General features: G+C 35.2%; 1 protein-coding gene across 2 annotated transcripts; it reads right to left on the minus strand.

Annotated features, from left to right (window-relative positions):
- Positions 1-200: 200 nt before the first annotated feature.
- On the minus strand, positions 201-17625 carry LOC112559088. Of its 2 annotated transcripts, XM_025230009.1 has the most exons (16): positions 17271-17625; positions 16420-16526; positions 16024-16143; positions 14202-14378; positions 11500-13965; positions 11068-11240; positions 9971-10695; positions 9395-9486; positions 9106-9227; positions 8580-8716; positions 8176-8349; positions 7393-7582; positions 6514-6633; positions 5885-5990; positions 4146-5086; positions 201-3490 (listed from the first exon to the last, which is right to left on the minus strand). In XM_025230009.1, the coding sequence occupies exons 5-16, from the start codon at positions 12818-12820 to the stop codon at positions 3389-3391; spliced, it is 4203 nt and encodes a 1400-aa protein (XP_025085794.1). In that variant the 5' UTR covers positions 12821-13965; positions 14202-14378; positions 16024-16143; positions 16420-16526; positions 17271-17625; the 3' UTR covers positions 201-3388. The 2 variants fall into 2 exon arrangements, with proteins under 2 accessions (XP_025085794.1, XP_025085792.1); XM_025230007.1 differs by having other exon boundaries at positions 4146-5990; positions 17271-17624.
- Positions 17626-17665: the final 40 nt, after the last annotated feature.

Consider the following 17665-nt stretch of genomic DNA (forward strand, 5'->3'; position numbering starts at 1 on the left):
AATAAAAGTTGTCTTGAAATATGGAATGAAAGATAATACTGTTTCAATAAAAAGAGTGCCTTTTTCCTAAATCAGGTCTGAAAAAAATGTAAGCTCACAAGAGAACAAAATAACCAAAAGTTTGAATGAAGATTTGATTAATTTTGCATTGTCATGGATCAGCCAGTAAATATGAGGTAGACAAAAAGATAAATACAAGATCTGAAATTTTACCTCCTTTAATAGCCAACTTCAATCTTCATTCTGAAAAGCCAGTCTGCTACTCTTCTAAATGTGTTTACAAACATCACACAAAAATAAAACTGTTTGAAGTGTATTTTAAAATAGGGCAAAGTTTTCCTGTAACTTTAATCATAAAATTAAGGCCAACAACAACATAAAAAATTGATATGTTTATGCAGGTATGACCATGAGACATTATTAATTAAAAGAAGTTTTAAATAAAAAATACACCATTTTGTTCTGAAAGACTGAAACTGTAAATATTTTACTGGAATGTTACACTTTCCTCTGTAAAAAATAAACATATGCACTAGAAGTTAACAGAGTAGTGACTTGTTCCACAAAATACATTTATTGGTATATATAAGTGCACAGACATGAATAAAATAGATCTGTGCTTTTTATGTATATGTTCATGATGATAAACACAGTGGTTTCAACTCTTCACTATAGCTATCAGGCAGCCTTTGCCATAGCTCATTAATGCAGAGTTGACCAGACTGAATTAGGACTAATGTATCAGACACCATATAAATGGCTTGCCTACAAGTCAAAAATATGAATGCTCTTCACATTAGGTATACTTAGACCTAAAGTAAACTTATCTACTGAAAGTTGCATACTAAACTTTAATGTAAAACCAGTTTCTCGATATTTAGGAAGGAAAAAGGGTAAAGCTCATCCCATGACCTTTTTCAGGTCACCAGGGAGTGAGAGGTTAGAGTCCTTACTTTTCTTGGGGCCAGTTTACTTGAGGGCAGTGCCCATCTCCTCTCCCTTGCTACCTTTCCTTCCCCCAACCCTCTCTGGAGTCAAGTACCCATTTCCCTCACCTGGGTCAACTTGGGAAAGTGAGCTGCGCTATTGAACTGCACCTCTCAGTTTGGACGCTAGTGCTTTAACCATTCAGCTATTGGCTTCCCCACAAGCCTTAAAAAAGACTTGTGGCATGGACTTTTATTATGCTTTACTGCCACAGCATGTTAAACCCTGATTATAATTGTTGATCATTACTTATCTAAAACAAATTAACACAAGTGGTTCATAAACCTCAATCCAGTCGGGTAGCTATAATTTGCATGTGCACCGAATGAGTCTCAGTGTGCATGCACAGTAAAGTTTTTGCACTGCACACAAACGTAATTTCAGTAGTATACAGACAATAGTAACCTCACTTGCAAATTAAAAATTATAAATAAAAAAGGAAAAAAATTCTCTTCAAGTGTTTAGTGCAAGGATAATGAATGCGCACAGTGTAAATTTAAAGATAAATATTTTGTAAAGATAACATCCAGAGTGAAATAGCCAAGGAAATGAGCCAATCAAATATGCTTTGCAAATGCAGGTAACAGCAAAACTGAATTTCTTTAGGGTTTTTAATCTGTTATGGAAAATTTCAGCGGTTTTTGTTTCTATGCTTGTCATTTTTTATTATGTTACAAGTTTAAAAAAATATAGTTGTATGAAAAATTACTCTCTTGTTTGAGTAATTTCTGCTTACTGAACAGAAACACTGCAATCTAGATCTAGCATGCTGAGGCAGATCAATACTAACAAGCAAAGGGCACTCGGGACTAGATAGCCTGCAAGGTTATACAGCTTAGCTACTATTTACTTGAGAACACTTGGTTGAGAAAGCAGAATAAAATATGCTAGCCAAATCCTGTCATACATTCTCTCAGCTGGTTTTCTGAGAAGCAAAAGCTCTCTGAACGAGTATGGCTGAAAATGAGAAAAGCAGGTATCAATTTACACCTTCAACCTTATTGTTCAGGTTTTGATACAGACTAAGAAGTCGATGGTGTTATGAATATACTAAGGGTATAATGAAAAAGGTAAAATCTCACTGGCACTGGTATACTAGATGGACTGGTTATAACTGTAGTTGAGATACAGCCTGTGGTTCTGCTTACTGGTCAATATTATTTACTGATAATTTACTCAAGTGCAGTGTAAATATCTGGCCCTATGCTCCAAAGGGGGCAATTAGGAACAAGAAGAGAAAGAAGTGTAAATATCATTGTCTACTGATAATTTATCCAGTGTAAGCCTTTAAGGTTTTAAACACAATTTTATGATGCTTTAAATGATCACAATAAATATTATCATACTTTAAAATAATGACTAGGACCATGGACTGAAGTCATAAATACTCCTCAAAAGTGAGTATATAAAGCAATTATACATATTCTACTTTCTTGATCTCTCTCTCTCTCATGCATGCATACTAAACTTACAAGGCATAAGAGAACTTGTATAAAAATATAAACAGACCCTTCCCCCATATAAATATTATACACATAGTTCTGTAATGCTTTAGTGATGAACATACACTGCAACATTCATTAGAAGATTCATGTTCTCACTTTATATACTAATTTAAATGCCTTGTATAGGACATCAGATCTGTATGCTGGTTATAAAGTACAGTTCATTATTTGCTTATTGGCTAGGTACTTCTGTGCATTTTTAGGGATACACAATGGCACTATTTAGAAAAGTATTCTAATGCAACATGATTTTATTTTGGTCCACTTATATTTAAGACTGTCTCTGGCCTGAGAAGAAACAATGTGAACAAATGAAGACATTTTTATGGATAATTATTGAAAAAAATAGTTTTAAAAAGTGCACAACAAATGTTATATGCCATGCCAAATGGACTTAAAAAGAATACCTTCTCCACTCCAAAAAAAGTCCTTTTGCATAAAATCACAGGCAGCTGAGCTTCATTTATTCAAGTGTCTAGATCATAAAGTAACACTGGCAGGCATAATTTCACGTTGATAAAACTAAGTATTACAGCATGGCAATATACATGTAAAAGACAGCCTGCCATTTTTGCAAAAGCTGTCATTCCCTACACACCTAAAGCAAATAAATGCACCCATAGAAAATTTTAAAAGGAACTGCATACCATAAAGCTAAAATGTTGAAATAAAACAATAATCCCAATTTTCAGTCATTTGTCTTTCTTCTTTTTGAATTTATAGCAATTTAGATGTCCACATTTATCGACAAGGTCAGAAGCTAATCTAGTGTACAGGACACTTGTAAGAAAGAAGTTTATGTCATGATGTCTCACAACGAAAGAAAATGCCTGTACTTTCCTAATTACATCTTATAATAAAAGTGATATCAATAAAGTCGAAAGGAAGTACAAAGGCTAATCCTCCTGTAAAGACCAGTTGACATCAGAGAATTCTTGGCTGTTTGTTGAGGTAGCAAGACTGTTTCCTTCCATAGCAAATCGGCGATTTACCATAGCCTGAAGAAAGAATTCAGAGTGACTTTTTCCCCCCAGTGAATACTTTTTAATATTTAATACTTTTATCTGAAAAAAAAAACAACCACTTTACACATCTTTCTTACTTTCTTAGAAATAATTATGCCAACATTAAGTTACTTCACCATTTGGTCAAAGAATATTTCACTAATGAACTGTTCTCTGCGTGCACATTTTACCAACAGATTGCCAAATACATATTTTGATGAGACAGCCATTAAGGACTTTTCATCAACTGTTCTACTGGTGAATCTGGATTTTTTTTTTAAAAGTATAATACACTTTAATACAGCCAAACATTTTTACCAAATAATCTGCATCTGAACATTATATGTTTATTACAAAACAAAAATTTGCTTGTAAATATTTTAATACTGGGCATAGGCTCGATAACCTTAGTTAAGAGTCACAAAGATCTTCATCACATCACAGCATACCTATCCACCTGCATGCATGTGTGCATGCTCTCTCTTACACACACACATACATGTTCATAAATGTGAACATGTGCACACCAAGATGGGAACAAATACAAGGATAACTGGTTTTTAAGGTAAACAAACAAACAAAAAAATACTTTACACACATATTTACTGTGCATGGCTTTAGATAGGGAAAAGAGAGATTATTCACCTACCTTTTTAAAAATATCTGCTAGAGAGGTGAACTCCTGTGCTGTGGTAGACACTTCTTGCAGCTGACTAGGATGTGGCTGAGCAGTTGGTCTCAGCTGATCCTTCTGCCTCATCAGCTCACTTGCTTCCACAGAAATATGAGGGTTTCCTCGATAGCGCTCCTTCAAGCTGTGTTTGCTTGAAGAAGCTAATGTCTCCTTTGATACAGACTGTTGAGAATCATCCTGTACATCTGCTAAAAAGCCATTCTGACAAACTTGTGCTGTAGAGAAATGTGGAGTGCTGGAAGCTGCAAGAGGAGGAGGAGGAGGTGGTGGAGGTGGAGGTGGGATTATGGCACATGAAGAGGACAGTGAGCCAGAGTTTTTGACTCCTTTAATATGCTTGTAGCCATCTTCCTCTTTGTGGCCCTGAACTTTACCTTCACAAATATCCCTAACATCATTTTCAACGGGAACGACACAAGCATCAGGCTGAGAACTGTTCTGGTCAACTACATTCATATTTACTGAAACCAGCTCCTGGTGTGTTCCACCTGCAGTGACATTAGATTCTGCTGTATCAGTATCAGAATTATTGTTCAAGTCTAGTAACAGTCTCGAGTCCATCAATTTGTTGCCAGCCAATGAACTATCATTCAATACATAAGCAGTGAGTCCTTGCATATCAGACAATCCATCATCTGAGGCAGTCGCTAAACCTCTATTCTCTCCAGTAGATGCGCAAGAGCTAGATGACCATACATCTGATGATCTTCGAGAAACACCAAGCCTGCGAGCTTCTCTGGCTGACAGCCTTGCGCATGAGTTCTTTTCTGCATGCACATATTTCTCAATATGCTCCTCACCTTTAACTTCTCCATCTTGTTTTGCTTTTATTGTTCCTGATAAGGTAGTTGGATTCTTGGAGTCTGAAGCATCTAGGTGACTAATGTAAGAAATAGCTGGGGATGAGAAACAAGGAGGTGCATTTAAAGCATCTTTCTTTCTGTAGGTTAAAACTGAGGGATCATAAACCTGTGTGGATAAAACCAATTTAGCTGAAGCTTCATCTGAGTTAAGGCTGAATGAACCAATTGAGGACTGGACCAAATGTTTCTTGGGAGCACTTAACTCATTAGAAGCGGGTATAGATAATCTATCAAAACATGTGGACACATTTCTTGTATCCTGGCTCGGTCCCAAGTAGTAGGGTCTGTCTTCTTGTGCTGATTCTCTGTTAGTCGTTATAGGTATTGTATTTGCTTCTAAACTGTCTTTTGAGCATGCAGAACTTGATGATGATAATGATGATGATGTGGACAGAGATGAAACTACATCCAAACTGTCAGACAGGGTAGCGTTACAACCAGCTGTAGAAGAATGATGAAAGTTTGTGCTTGTGGTCATAGTGGTGGCAAGACAATCTGTTGACTGTATTGCATCAAGACTGGTTGTCAATTTAGTTGTATGACATTTGCTAAAACTACAGCTTTTATTTTCTTTCATCATGTCCATGGGCAATTTTATCTGAATGGACTCAACACCTTGTCTTTGAGCAAGATTTGGTTTCTGATTGTGTGTCGTTGTATCGTTCTGTGGCTCTTCTGTTTCAGCCTTGTCATTTGCGTTGTCAGTTGTCAGAAATGTAGTAATGCCTGGTTCTTTTTCTTTAATATTGAAACTGGTCATCTCCATGGTGTGAAGGGTTTTCTTTGCAGCAGAGGACTCCAATGTAGATGTTACAAGAGAAATAATCTCACTTGTGGATGGCACATCCTCTAGTGCCTCATTAGGAATTCTTGCATCCTTGAACAATTCTCTCCAACCGGCAGGAAAAGAAAGATCTTCTATCTTTTGTAATACTTCCTGCAAGATCATGAGTTTTATTGAGATTTCTTTCATACTACCTCAAATATGCACAGTAAGTTAAGGTAATAATTTAAAGAGGATGCTGTCTAATTTAAGGAAAGTGTAAAACAAACTTTAGAAAAATTGGGTTAGAACAATTGTAGTTAAAAAGAAATATTAGTTGCAAACATTTTCACAGGGTGGATTTTTGAATATGTACAAAGTTTCAGATCGTGTAATAAATTCATGCAAAGTGGCTTAATATTTAGAAAGCTGCTTGCGATTGTCACATCCCAAGGTGCATATTAAAAATAAACATTATTTTTGTACAAGACTTAAAGTTAAACATAAACCTTTATGAACTGTAAATATTCTCTAACTCACATATACAAATTATACACCATATAATAATCATTTATTTGACATTGACATTTGACGTTTGAAATCTTAATAAAGCAAAAGGACTCAGGTAATAAAAGAAAATGGTGTTTATCAACATACACTCTCTGCAGACTTAAGAAAAACTGTTCTTGTGACAAACCTTGAAGTTAGGTCTGACTGCAGGGTTCTGGGCCCAACACACTGAGATTAGTTCATGAAGGTCTGCAGGACATGTCTCACAAATGTCTGGTCTCTTATTTGTTCGCACCAACTCCAGAATCTTACAAAAGTCATATTCAAGCTTAAATGATAATAAAATGATGTATCTAGATACAAGTCTATTTTAAAATAAAAGGATTATAACTGTTGTATAAATTTTGTCTTCACAGTGTTATCTGTAAAGAGGATATACAAACCATCTACAATCTAAATTTAAATAATAATACAAAAGGGGGAAAGACAACAAAACAATACAGATAACCTTAGAGGAATAAAATCTTACACACAAAAATATTACTGTCATATGAAATAAAGTTTAAAACTAATCATTTAAACAATATCCTGCACAAATGAAAAAATATTCTTCTGTGAACAATCATAAAACCATAGAAACATTTATAAAAGGGGGAAAATAAATAAGAGGAGAAGAATTGCATTAACATTAATTAAAATAAATATATTGTGCAGCAAGATAATAAATAAAGACAAAATTCCCCAACTAAATGCCAGTCTAGATTTTAGGAAATGTACTGTGGTATACTACAAATAGTACAGTGTGTCACTCAGCTACAGGTTCGGCAGACCTTCAGGACTGAAGAATAAGCATAAGCAATACCTACTGGCACCAGCACCAATAACCACTATATACAGATTGATTAACATTGACTCTCTCCCCCACACCTCCCACATTCCAAATATTGCAAAACCACACTGTAGTGGAAGCACTCTTTCTGCTAAACCAACAACCAGAATAAACAACTCTGAATTCTGGCTTGCAGGAAACATAAAGGTACAAACATCAGATATCTAAATCCTCTACCTGAAAAACTGTACAGCCTTCATAGGGATGTTTACCAGACATCATTTCCCACAAGATTATTCCAAAGCTGAAAACATCCGCCTTTGGAGTTATCTCCCCTCCATGCAGAAGTTCTGGCGCCATCCAAGCTGGCGACACCTTGATATTTTTGTTTCTTGTAGCCTTTTTCACTTTTTTATCTGCATCATGCCTTTCACAAAAACAATGACACGAAGGAAGATAAGATGTGCCTTGAGCAAGGAGAGAATGGGAAGATAAAGGAGAGGAGTGGGTGAGTAAGACATGTTTCATGTGTGTGTGTGTGCACATGTGCATGCAAAAGAGAGTGTGCAAAAACATGTGTCACTGAAACTCATGCACACTTATATATGCATTTCGTGAGAATGCCTATGTATACATACAGATTCTATGCATGAAAACAAACAGCTGTGGATGTGTTGTAATATTGTTAGAGAAAATTTTTACTTCATTATTCTTGATTTATTATGCTATAAAAATATCTGCCATTCTGATAATGTAATATACTGTCCAAGTTTTCTAATTCCTTTTGAAACATACACAGGGTAAGATTTCTTATTTTTGTTATGTGTCCTCTCTATGAACACCAAAAAAACCCATATATAGCTACTCCAGTATCAAAAGTCATCTGAGGAGAAATAATACACAGCTTTTCTAAACAACCAGAACATGGCTCCTTCACAAAGGTATTTCATACACAGAAGATTCATTTAATGCTATGTTCTTGGCTGAAGAACTTACACTCTAAAACCTACAAATACTAACTTGAGCTTGGAGAAGCCAAAATCTGCAATCTTGGCATGGTGGCTGGTAGTCAAAAGCACATTCATAGACTTAAGATTTAGGTGAAGAACAGGTGGGTGGTGATGATGCAGGTAGACCATACCTGAGCCAACATCTCTTGCAATCTGATAAAATTCTGCATGGTCAAGAATATGTCTGTAATGTGAAAAAAAATCACTGCATGATCAATAATATTTTTCATGTTGAAATGTAAATTTAAGGACAATTTAGAATGTCTTTTAATGTTTCAAAATGATCAACAAATCTAAAAAAAAAAAAGCATCAATGTCTTTGTTATATATCAATCAAGATCATGATAGTAAACCCAAAACAGTAAATCTGGTTCTGTACCATTTACTTGTGATAAGCTTGAAATTCTTCTGTACCTGTTGGAGTCATGAATTAGAGTGTACAGATCCCTGCCAGCCATGTATTCCAACACCATAATAGGTAAGGAATCTGCAGTAGATATGCCAATAAGCAACACCACACATGGATGTCGCAGATCTCGCAACAAGGATACCTGATAAAACATTTTTTTATCTGAACAGCTCCTCATTAATGCGTTATTAATGAGAATATCTGATAATAAACCATGAGTTTAACAATCTGCCTCTCACACAGACCCAAGCAGTGACAGTAGAGAGATGGAAAAATGATGTACAATGGCTACCTTTAAAATGTGAAAATCATATCATCATTTCAAGTAGGCAGTGGCATACTGTACCATGTCAATGTACTTATTTCCTGTAATTGCTTATATAACACACACCAAGTCTGCTAAACAGTCAGAAAATGTGCTCTGTATGTGCAGTGTATTATAGTTATTTTTCTTGTTATTATTATATATTATCGTCATCATGATTCTCACATAATTAGATGAAGAGACACTTTTAATTATACAAATTATACCTCAGAAGCAAAGTAAGTTCTGTCTTGAAGACACAATGGTGTCCTCAGTCTCTTGACAGCCACTTCTGCACCTTGATATTGTCCTTTAAAGACCTGTGAGAAGGAGCCCTCTCCAATTAGATCTGCAACAGCAATGTTCCTTATATACTTAAGGCAGACATTACTTCTGAATTTATTGTGCATCCAAATACAGCTCATAACTCAATAAAATTAAACAAAAATTGTTTGTATATGGAAATGATGATATCATCATCACTTTACATCACAGTTCTAATCAAAATTATCTTACCTGATTCTCTGAATAAGATGGTTGCTCTGTCTATTTCAGAGTTCTTCATAGGATCATAGTGCTGTAGCTTGCTTAGTTCTAGTTTAAGGTGTCTGAAAATTAAAATTTAGATCTTAAAAGAATGCATACTTCATGTAAACAAAAGTCTTAAAAGAATGCAAAATTAGGACAGAAAGCACAAACCAGCCACAGCAAAGGTCACTGAATATATATAAATCTACACACACACATACATACATATATGATCCATGAAACATACATTATATGTACATGCATATGCACATGTAGACACAGAACATTTTGACACATGCACGCATATGATATCCATTTCTCTCTTTCTCTCTCACATACAAAGGTTAAAAAAAAAGATTAAATGGACTGAAGAAATGAGGGTCTGATAACATAAGATCAAAGAAGATAATGCAGAAAAGCATTACTGCCTAACCTATCAAGCCCACAGCCAAAAGAAGTTGGCAAAAAACAACTGTTTCAAGAATTAAAAGACAATGAAAGATGAAAATGTAAACAGGTAAATACATCTTCTTTTAAAGATGAAAACATTTCAATAAAACTTACCTTACATTTTTACGATGCTCATCCCTCTCCCGGCGGATCTCATCTCGTAATTGGCGTTTGCTCATAGGCTGTTTCTTTTCAAATGTTACTATTTCTGTAATGCACCTGTCTGGAGAATCTTCACCATCATTTTCATCTCTCCCACACTTCATCCCAGCTACAACAAGGACTTCCTCAGGCACATGCATCTCTTTTTCCATTCTACTTGACTTATTCATCAGTCCACCAATGCTATTCTGCTGATGTTTTGAAACACCAGATCTTTTTTTCAGGTCCTCAGAATCTTCCTTCTGCTGCTTGTGTTTCACAGTTCCATGAACATCCTCACATATGCTGTCTTCAGTTACGCTGTCATGGTTTTGCGTACCCCATGCTGAGCAGCCATTACTATAAATGTCATTAGCATGACCTACTGTCACTGTATTGTTAAGACCATTGCATTGATTACCTTTACTGACTGAAGTAACATTCCTTTTTGTATTTGTCAATGCTCTTTGTAATTCTGAATAATACAGGTCACCAGTGTGATCAGTTTTTCTAAAATCAAGGTTGTATGCAGCATCGGTTTTCTTGAGTGTAGCACCTGCAGCAACTGATGATGTAGAAGTGGTCTTCTTGTGAAGAATGCAGTGCTCAAGCTGCTGTAACTTGTGCTGTAAATCTCGCACAGCATTTAGTGTTTCCTCCCTATAGCTGATCTGCTGCTCTGCTTGTGGATCCCGAAGCTGTGGCAAATACCTAAAACTATTATTACTTCATTCTTTCATTCACTAAGCTTACAGATTAAATATTTTATATGGTACATTTTATGCTAAGGAAAGACTCTGACAACTACAGATGAAATTATCTCTTGAGATCCAAAGCACACTAAAAATATCTGTCTACAGACATAATTCTTTTGAGTTACTTTCTCGTGAAGATTCTTGCCTTTATCTTCCATAACTTGGAAGGCTTGGCAGAAAAATTCTGAAATTTCAGTTTTATCATGATAAAATGCATAATAAAACATAATAGACATAACTTTTTAAAGTTAACTTTTATTTTAAGTGTTTCTGTTTCTATTATATATTTGCCTATGGAAGCAGTTAAATTTTTACCTGCTGATTGGACTGAGATGACTCAAGATCATTATCAGCAACTTTGCTATGATCTGTCACTTTGTTTCTAGCAGCCATGGCATTATGCAGCTGATCTGGGTGTTGGTCTAAGATGTCACCTTTGCTTTCTTGTTGGCTTTTTGCTGATTTTCTCTTTAGCACACAAGCTGTGCCTTCATTTGTGAATATTTGAAAGTAACAATTAAAGGACACTGTTATTTATGGCTTCTAATTTGTTTACATTATAATTCATTAAATATTTTCTCTAAATAAACATTTGTAAAAAATCTAATTACCAAGCTGTCATTTGTTTATAGCGCAATGTCAAAAAGGTAAAAAAATTGGGTCACAAATTTTCATGTCTGTCACACTTGCACAAATCCATTCTCTCTCTCTTGAAAGAAAGTGAGCATAGTGCTTTAACAGACTTACTTAAGCCACCATTGCTGGTTTTTGGCTGTAGTGTATCCTGATGACTAGTCTCCTTAACATCACTTGTTTCATTCTTGAATTTGACATCAGTTTTGTATGAGGACTTACAATCCCTGTTCTGCACACAGCTCACTGCAGTCCGGCTACTGATAACTGAAGATGGTTTGCTAAACTTTAAAGAGGTCTTACTTTTTGTTTTTTCCACTAATGCTTTTGAGGTCAAATTTTGATCAAAAGAAGGTGTCACAATGGAAGGATTCCTCCAAGCAGAGTATGATTCTGACCCACCATCACACAAAAGGCTATAAATCTTCTTAGAAGAGATAGTTTTTGCATTATCAGCAGTAAGCGTTTTATGATCATCAAATTTTTCAAGCTGAAGAGCCTTCTCAACAGACTTCTTGTTCTGAGACCCAATGTGGTCTCGTTTGAAACTCTTTGAAACACAATCCCGTCTTCTTGGCAAAGAGTCTTTTTTTCCTCTCTCTTGTCCTCTGTCATCTCCAGTTTCAGGCCATGCTCTTTTACTTCTATCTCTACGCAACATTTTATTCTCAACCTTGTCTAATTGCACAAGTTTATTTTCCTTCTCTTCCTTTAATTTATCTATGCCACGAAGAATTTTCATTATAGGGCCAAGTCGACTGATGCCCATTTCCTGTAGCATTGATACTGTAAGAAAATAGAGATCACTGAAATCCACCTGATGTTCAGCAAAGATTTGCTGGAAAGTTGCAACATTTGCCAAACCAAGGCTTGCAAGCCAAGCAGCCACTCTACTGTCACAGTCTAAAGCTTGTATTGAAACTTCAGAAGCACGAATAGAGTTTTCTAATTTGTGTATATTTTCTTCTGCATCAAGGTCGAAAAAGATAGGGAGTCGTTTTACTTGTTTGTCGATACAAGAAGTTTGTAGACTTTGCTCCCGAACTACATTTTGAGATGATTCTATCATAGAAGATCTGATAACTCCTGTTGCTGGATTTTCATCTGACACCAAGTCCCATTCTGTAACACCTTTTTGTTCTATGTCTTGAGAATCAAGGCCTACACTCTTTTGAATCCATTCAGCTAGAGCTCTTGGGATGGCAGTATCTCTGCTAGTGATTATCTGAGGTTTAACAGTCTGAATACTCCAAATCTGCTGTTCTTTCTCTGAATCTTTATTGTCATCATTCTCAATCGATTTCTTTATAAGAGAATTGTGATGATGATTCTCTTCTCCTGCCTGGGCAATGTTGCAATAAATATTTTGAATTGTGGACACTTGGATATGCCGTGTCATTATCTGGAGAGCTCTGTGAAGTGCCTGAGCTGACATCTTGCATTACAATTCTATCACTGTTGTTTGTCCAGTTTTCCGAATCTGTCTGTTTAGGTGACATCTGCAGAGTTAATGAATCTGTCACATCTTCTGCATTTACAAATGCCCATTTATCTGAAGGTCTAGAGAAAATGGCTTTGGTATTTGTACCTACAGTTACTTCACTTAAAGAAAGGGCGTTAGACTTAATTGCAGTTTTTGCTGAAACACTGCTATCCTGACTTTTTAGTGCAGAATTATTTTTGACTTCCATACTGTCAAGCAAATAATCTTTCTTTCCCTTTTCAAGTCCAGCACTGTTTGTTGCCATTTGATTACACTGTAGAGCAGACCTAGTGATTTTCTTTTCTTGTGCTGCAGCAGTCATTTTCACTCCAGTTTCTGTGTGCAAGATTTCATTTAAACATTCTGCATTCTCACCTGATCTGTTCTTAGGTTTTTTGTAGGCACCAACAGGGGTGCTCATAAGAGAAAAATCTTGGCCAAATTTTTCATCAACAACAGTCATTTCACTCTCTTGTGGACTGTCAGTCAATCTTCCTGGACAAACACTTTGCCTAGATGAAAACAAGGCATTCTGCTTTGCATTTTTGTGTGACTTTAATTTCTTTTTAACATTATGGCCTATAACCATCTGACTAGCCTTACTGAGGTATCCATCTTTATGCTGGGTAGATAACATGGAGCCAGCAGTCTTTACCTTTGAGACTTTACAATGAGTATTAGGGACATGGCGCACAAAAAACACAGTACTGGCCTTCTTTAGCACTTTAGTTTTCAATGTCTGTAAGGCTATTCCCATCATGTTCAGAGGAAACAGACATACCCATAGAGGTTTCCTCAAACGAAATCTCTTCATCATAGTTTATTCCTTCATTATGAAGAAAATCACCCACTGACATAAATCTTCCATAGTCTATATTTCTTCCTTCCACCTTACTTTCACCAGGCCTCGTGTCCCATGTTGTAAATGACTTTCTGTCCACTACTTTACTTGCTTTTTGATATTTCTTTGCCAAACTTTTCCCTTTTAATTTGGCAGGAATAATGCCTATAGATTTTACTTGAGCACCTTCATCAGCATTTTCGCAGCTAAGGACTGATGGCTCTAATAAGGAACTCTCAGTCTCCATTCTGTCTTCCTGAAACATTGAAATGAATGTGCAAGACATCTTCTAAAGTAACAGTAGTAGTAATGATGATAGCATTATCATGTATTGATAGCACTAATGGTGATGGTGATCTTTATCTTCATGTTTATAGTGACCTCCTGAACCTTTAAAGATACAGGCAAACACCTGCATAACAAACACATCTCCCTCTTTGCTTAACATAAAATACAAAAAGGAATGCAAAAGAAATATCAACTAAAGCTTACGTGAAGTTTAGGTTTTGATTTTGATTTTGCAGCCTTTTGCCTAGGTCCATTTTCCCTTCCGTCTTTTGCAGAATGACCAAAATTAAGCTTTTGTATTTCGCTCAAGTCATGCTTAGACTTGAAACTGTGCAACTTTCCTCTCCACCATACTGCCAACGTGATCCGCCCAGCTCCTGTCTAAAATTGAGATCAAGTACACTGCAAGCATTTTTCAAATATATTTATATATAATTCAAAGGACAAAAGTTATCTTGCTGCAAACAGTTTTAAACACTGCATGTACCAGAGGAAAGCTATTACAAGTTGTCAGATGGTTTAAGATGCTAAGAATCTAAATAGTGAGCATTTGACTTCATTAATCCAAAAATTCAAATCCAAATAAAACTAAAATATCATGAGTTCAAATTTCATATTGTATGGCAAAGTCTCCAAGGTAACAAGTTTATCTACTTAACAATCTGCCAAAGATGACCATAAGAAGACCTAGATTATTGCTAAGAACAATAAACAGTTCTGTATTCCACATCACTGCATTAACTCTGGTGATGGTAACAAATTAGGCATCAACTAGATATTGAAAATGCAAATGTTTATTTTCTTGATCTCTCAATTATCAAAACCAATAATTTTATTGCTAGTAAAAATCTTAAACAAAGATCAAGCACCAGATTTGCAACACTGATATTTTCTACACATTTCTAGTCTACAAGTAACATCGTGGCGAAGTCACAAACACAGCATTTTCAGTTGTATCCTTATCCAGCACAATGTTAAAAACAACTGATAGTGTGAGGGCACCACTGATGGAATGAGGGAACACATTTGAGTAAGTAAAAAGTAAATTTTGCATAAGTTTTTACATCAATAAACATGCATATTATTTTTATAATGTTATCTTTTAAATGGTAAAAAAGTCATTATAAGCAGTCAGCTGTAGCTGTGAAATAAAAATGCAATGCTGGAAATTTACCATCTATCAAATAAAAAAAATTACAGGAGTTTATCTTAGACAAATGCCCTTTTGAAATGTGTTAATATTTTATTATCAATAATGCACATAGAAAAATTAACTCAAAAGTTCCCACTTAGAGAATCAATAATAAAATGTAAACTGCAATGACCATGATTGTTGCCCTTTAAATTTTGATCTGGAGAAGATTTACTTACCAATCTGTTAAGTGAATTCAGTTTGGACCTTTTAACTGTTTTTTTTTAAACTATCGTTGAAGTTTCTAATTTAAGTTCAAATCTACAGGGCTGTATTCCAAAGTCAGGGCAAAAGATTTTGGACACGACAACCTAAGCGATGTTTCTTCATTAGCAAGACACGCATACATTTTCTGGACTGGCTGCTACAATATGCTACTTATATGCAGGAGATTTTCTTCTGCTTTCCTTGTGGCAGATAAGAATGCCAATGTTTTAAGTCTAATATCCTGAAAATTAAGTATAATTATATACTCATATTTTTTTAAATTATTTTTTTAAAATGAACTTAATGTGATCATAAAGAAAAAATGTTGCCCTCATGTTGTCCTTCAAGCCTTTCGGCAGGAAGGGCCATATAGATCGTGGCTTTGCTGGGGAAGCATGGGGAAGGAGATTTTCATTATTTTCATTGCAAAGTTCAAACTTTCTCCTTTCCAAAAATTTATAAGTTTCTTGGTCTAATGTTTACCTGTAAGCAATAATAATAATAAACAAAAAACACTCGCTTTTGTCTTCTAAGTCTTCCATTATTAGCTAGTATTCCAATATTTATACTTTTATGTCCTGTTCAGAGAGTTAAGATAAATAACATACTGATGAGAATACCAAGTACCTGATGACCCCACGCAAACTTGCACTATCTCCTTTAGAAAACCGCTGATGAAGAATAAGTGCATCTTCAAGAACAGAAATATCCTCAGTGAGCTTTACATTTTCCTCAAACAGCTTTTGACTGCAACAATGTAATAATGAACAATCATGGCACATTTTCTTGAAAAGTACATAACTGACTTCTCTACTTTAAAAAAAAAATTTCTATTAATGCATTCATTTATTATGACAGCCCTACATTTCAAGAGAAATTAAAAAAAAAAAACCCTTCTCAAAACTTAGTCATGATGATGTCATGTTTGATTGCCTGATGATCATTATACAAATTACATAAATGGGGATGACATAAAATTCAATTTACACTATCAGCTACTTATATTTATTTAAGACATCAGACCGATCTTTTTTCACACTGCTCCGTTTGGATTTGTACATTCTCTGTGAAGGTGCCTCCCCACCGGATCCTCACAGCACAAGACCTCAATAAGGTTTCCTACTGCCCCACTAAAATACAGGAAAGAACATTGTCAGGGACTACATTTCATTATAAACAGCATGACAAATAATTAATAAATTATTAAATTATAAGAATGGTAAGTATTAGTACTAATGAGTATTAGTGAAAAATAGGAGGCTTCATTAGTTCATGTAATAGTATTTTAATGTATATACTTACCAATTTTAAACTATCATTAAAGTCACATGAGTTTTCCAGACACAGAAAAGATTATATTTGAATGAGAATGTCTTAATAACATATTAAAGCAAAAATAATTATAGGTACTTATATTTCAATAAAAATACTGGTTAAATAAACTGCTCCTTAAACATTAGTTAATACGAAAAAATGTGCCTCTTTTTTCACTGAATGAAAAAGATCAAATTTTTCATCAAAACTCCGAGTTGCTAAGGACGCGTAATAAATATAAAATATGCATGTTCTGAACAAAATAAGAGTTAACCGGAAAATTAAAATACCTGATCTCCATGAAATAAGATCATGCATAAAACCCCTGACTTGTATATTCTACGTACATCCGTGTTAATACCGCAATAATAGCTACCATCGTAATTCGTTTTCAATGTGAAATAGTATTCAATTTCCTAACGATCGTAACTTACGTCGCCCAACGGAAACACGACACAGGAAAAAAGAAATATAAGTGTTTACATAGCAAGTCTCAGATATATCGCAGTTTAATAAACAGTAAAATGTCTTTCTGGTAAAGATAAATACAGTGAACTTACACATTTTGAGGCGCGTGGGTTTGTCATACAGTCAAGCCAAGGCAAGAATGTTCTTGTTGTTGTGTAGCTCTTTGATGAAAAGGAAGCAGTTTCGTGCTTTGACAAGAAAGACTACCCACCGTCTCTCCACGAACTTGTGGTCTCCCTTCTCGGTCAATATTCAAATTTTGGCATCCGAATATCTTTTCAACACATGCAATTTACAGAGACCCTTTTTTTTTATTTTGAAAAAAAGTGTTCTGCTTTATTCAAGAATAATACAAATCCTCTCGCAGAATTAATGAAAAGCGTGATTTATCTTATGTAAGCTTGTCAGTAGCGTGCTCTTAGCGCTTGAGTCAAGAACGAGACCACGTACAAGAGACGGAAAGATAAACAACAGTACTGTCTGATAT

Source organism: Pomacea canaliculata, linkage group LG3 (genome assembly GCF_003073045.1).
Source record: "Pomacea canaliculata isolate SZHN2017 linkage group LG3, ASM307304v1, whole genome shotgun sequence".
Taxonomy (NCBI): Eukaryota; Metazoa; Mollusca; class Gastropoda; order Architaenioglossa; family Ampullariidae; genus Pomacea; species Pomacea canaliculata.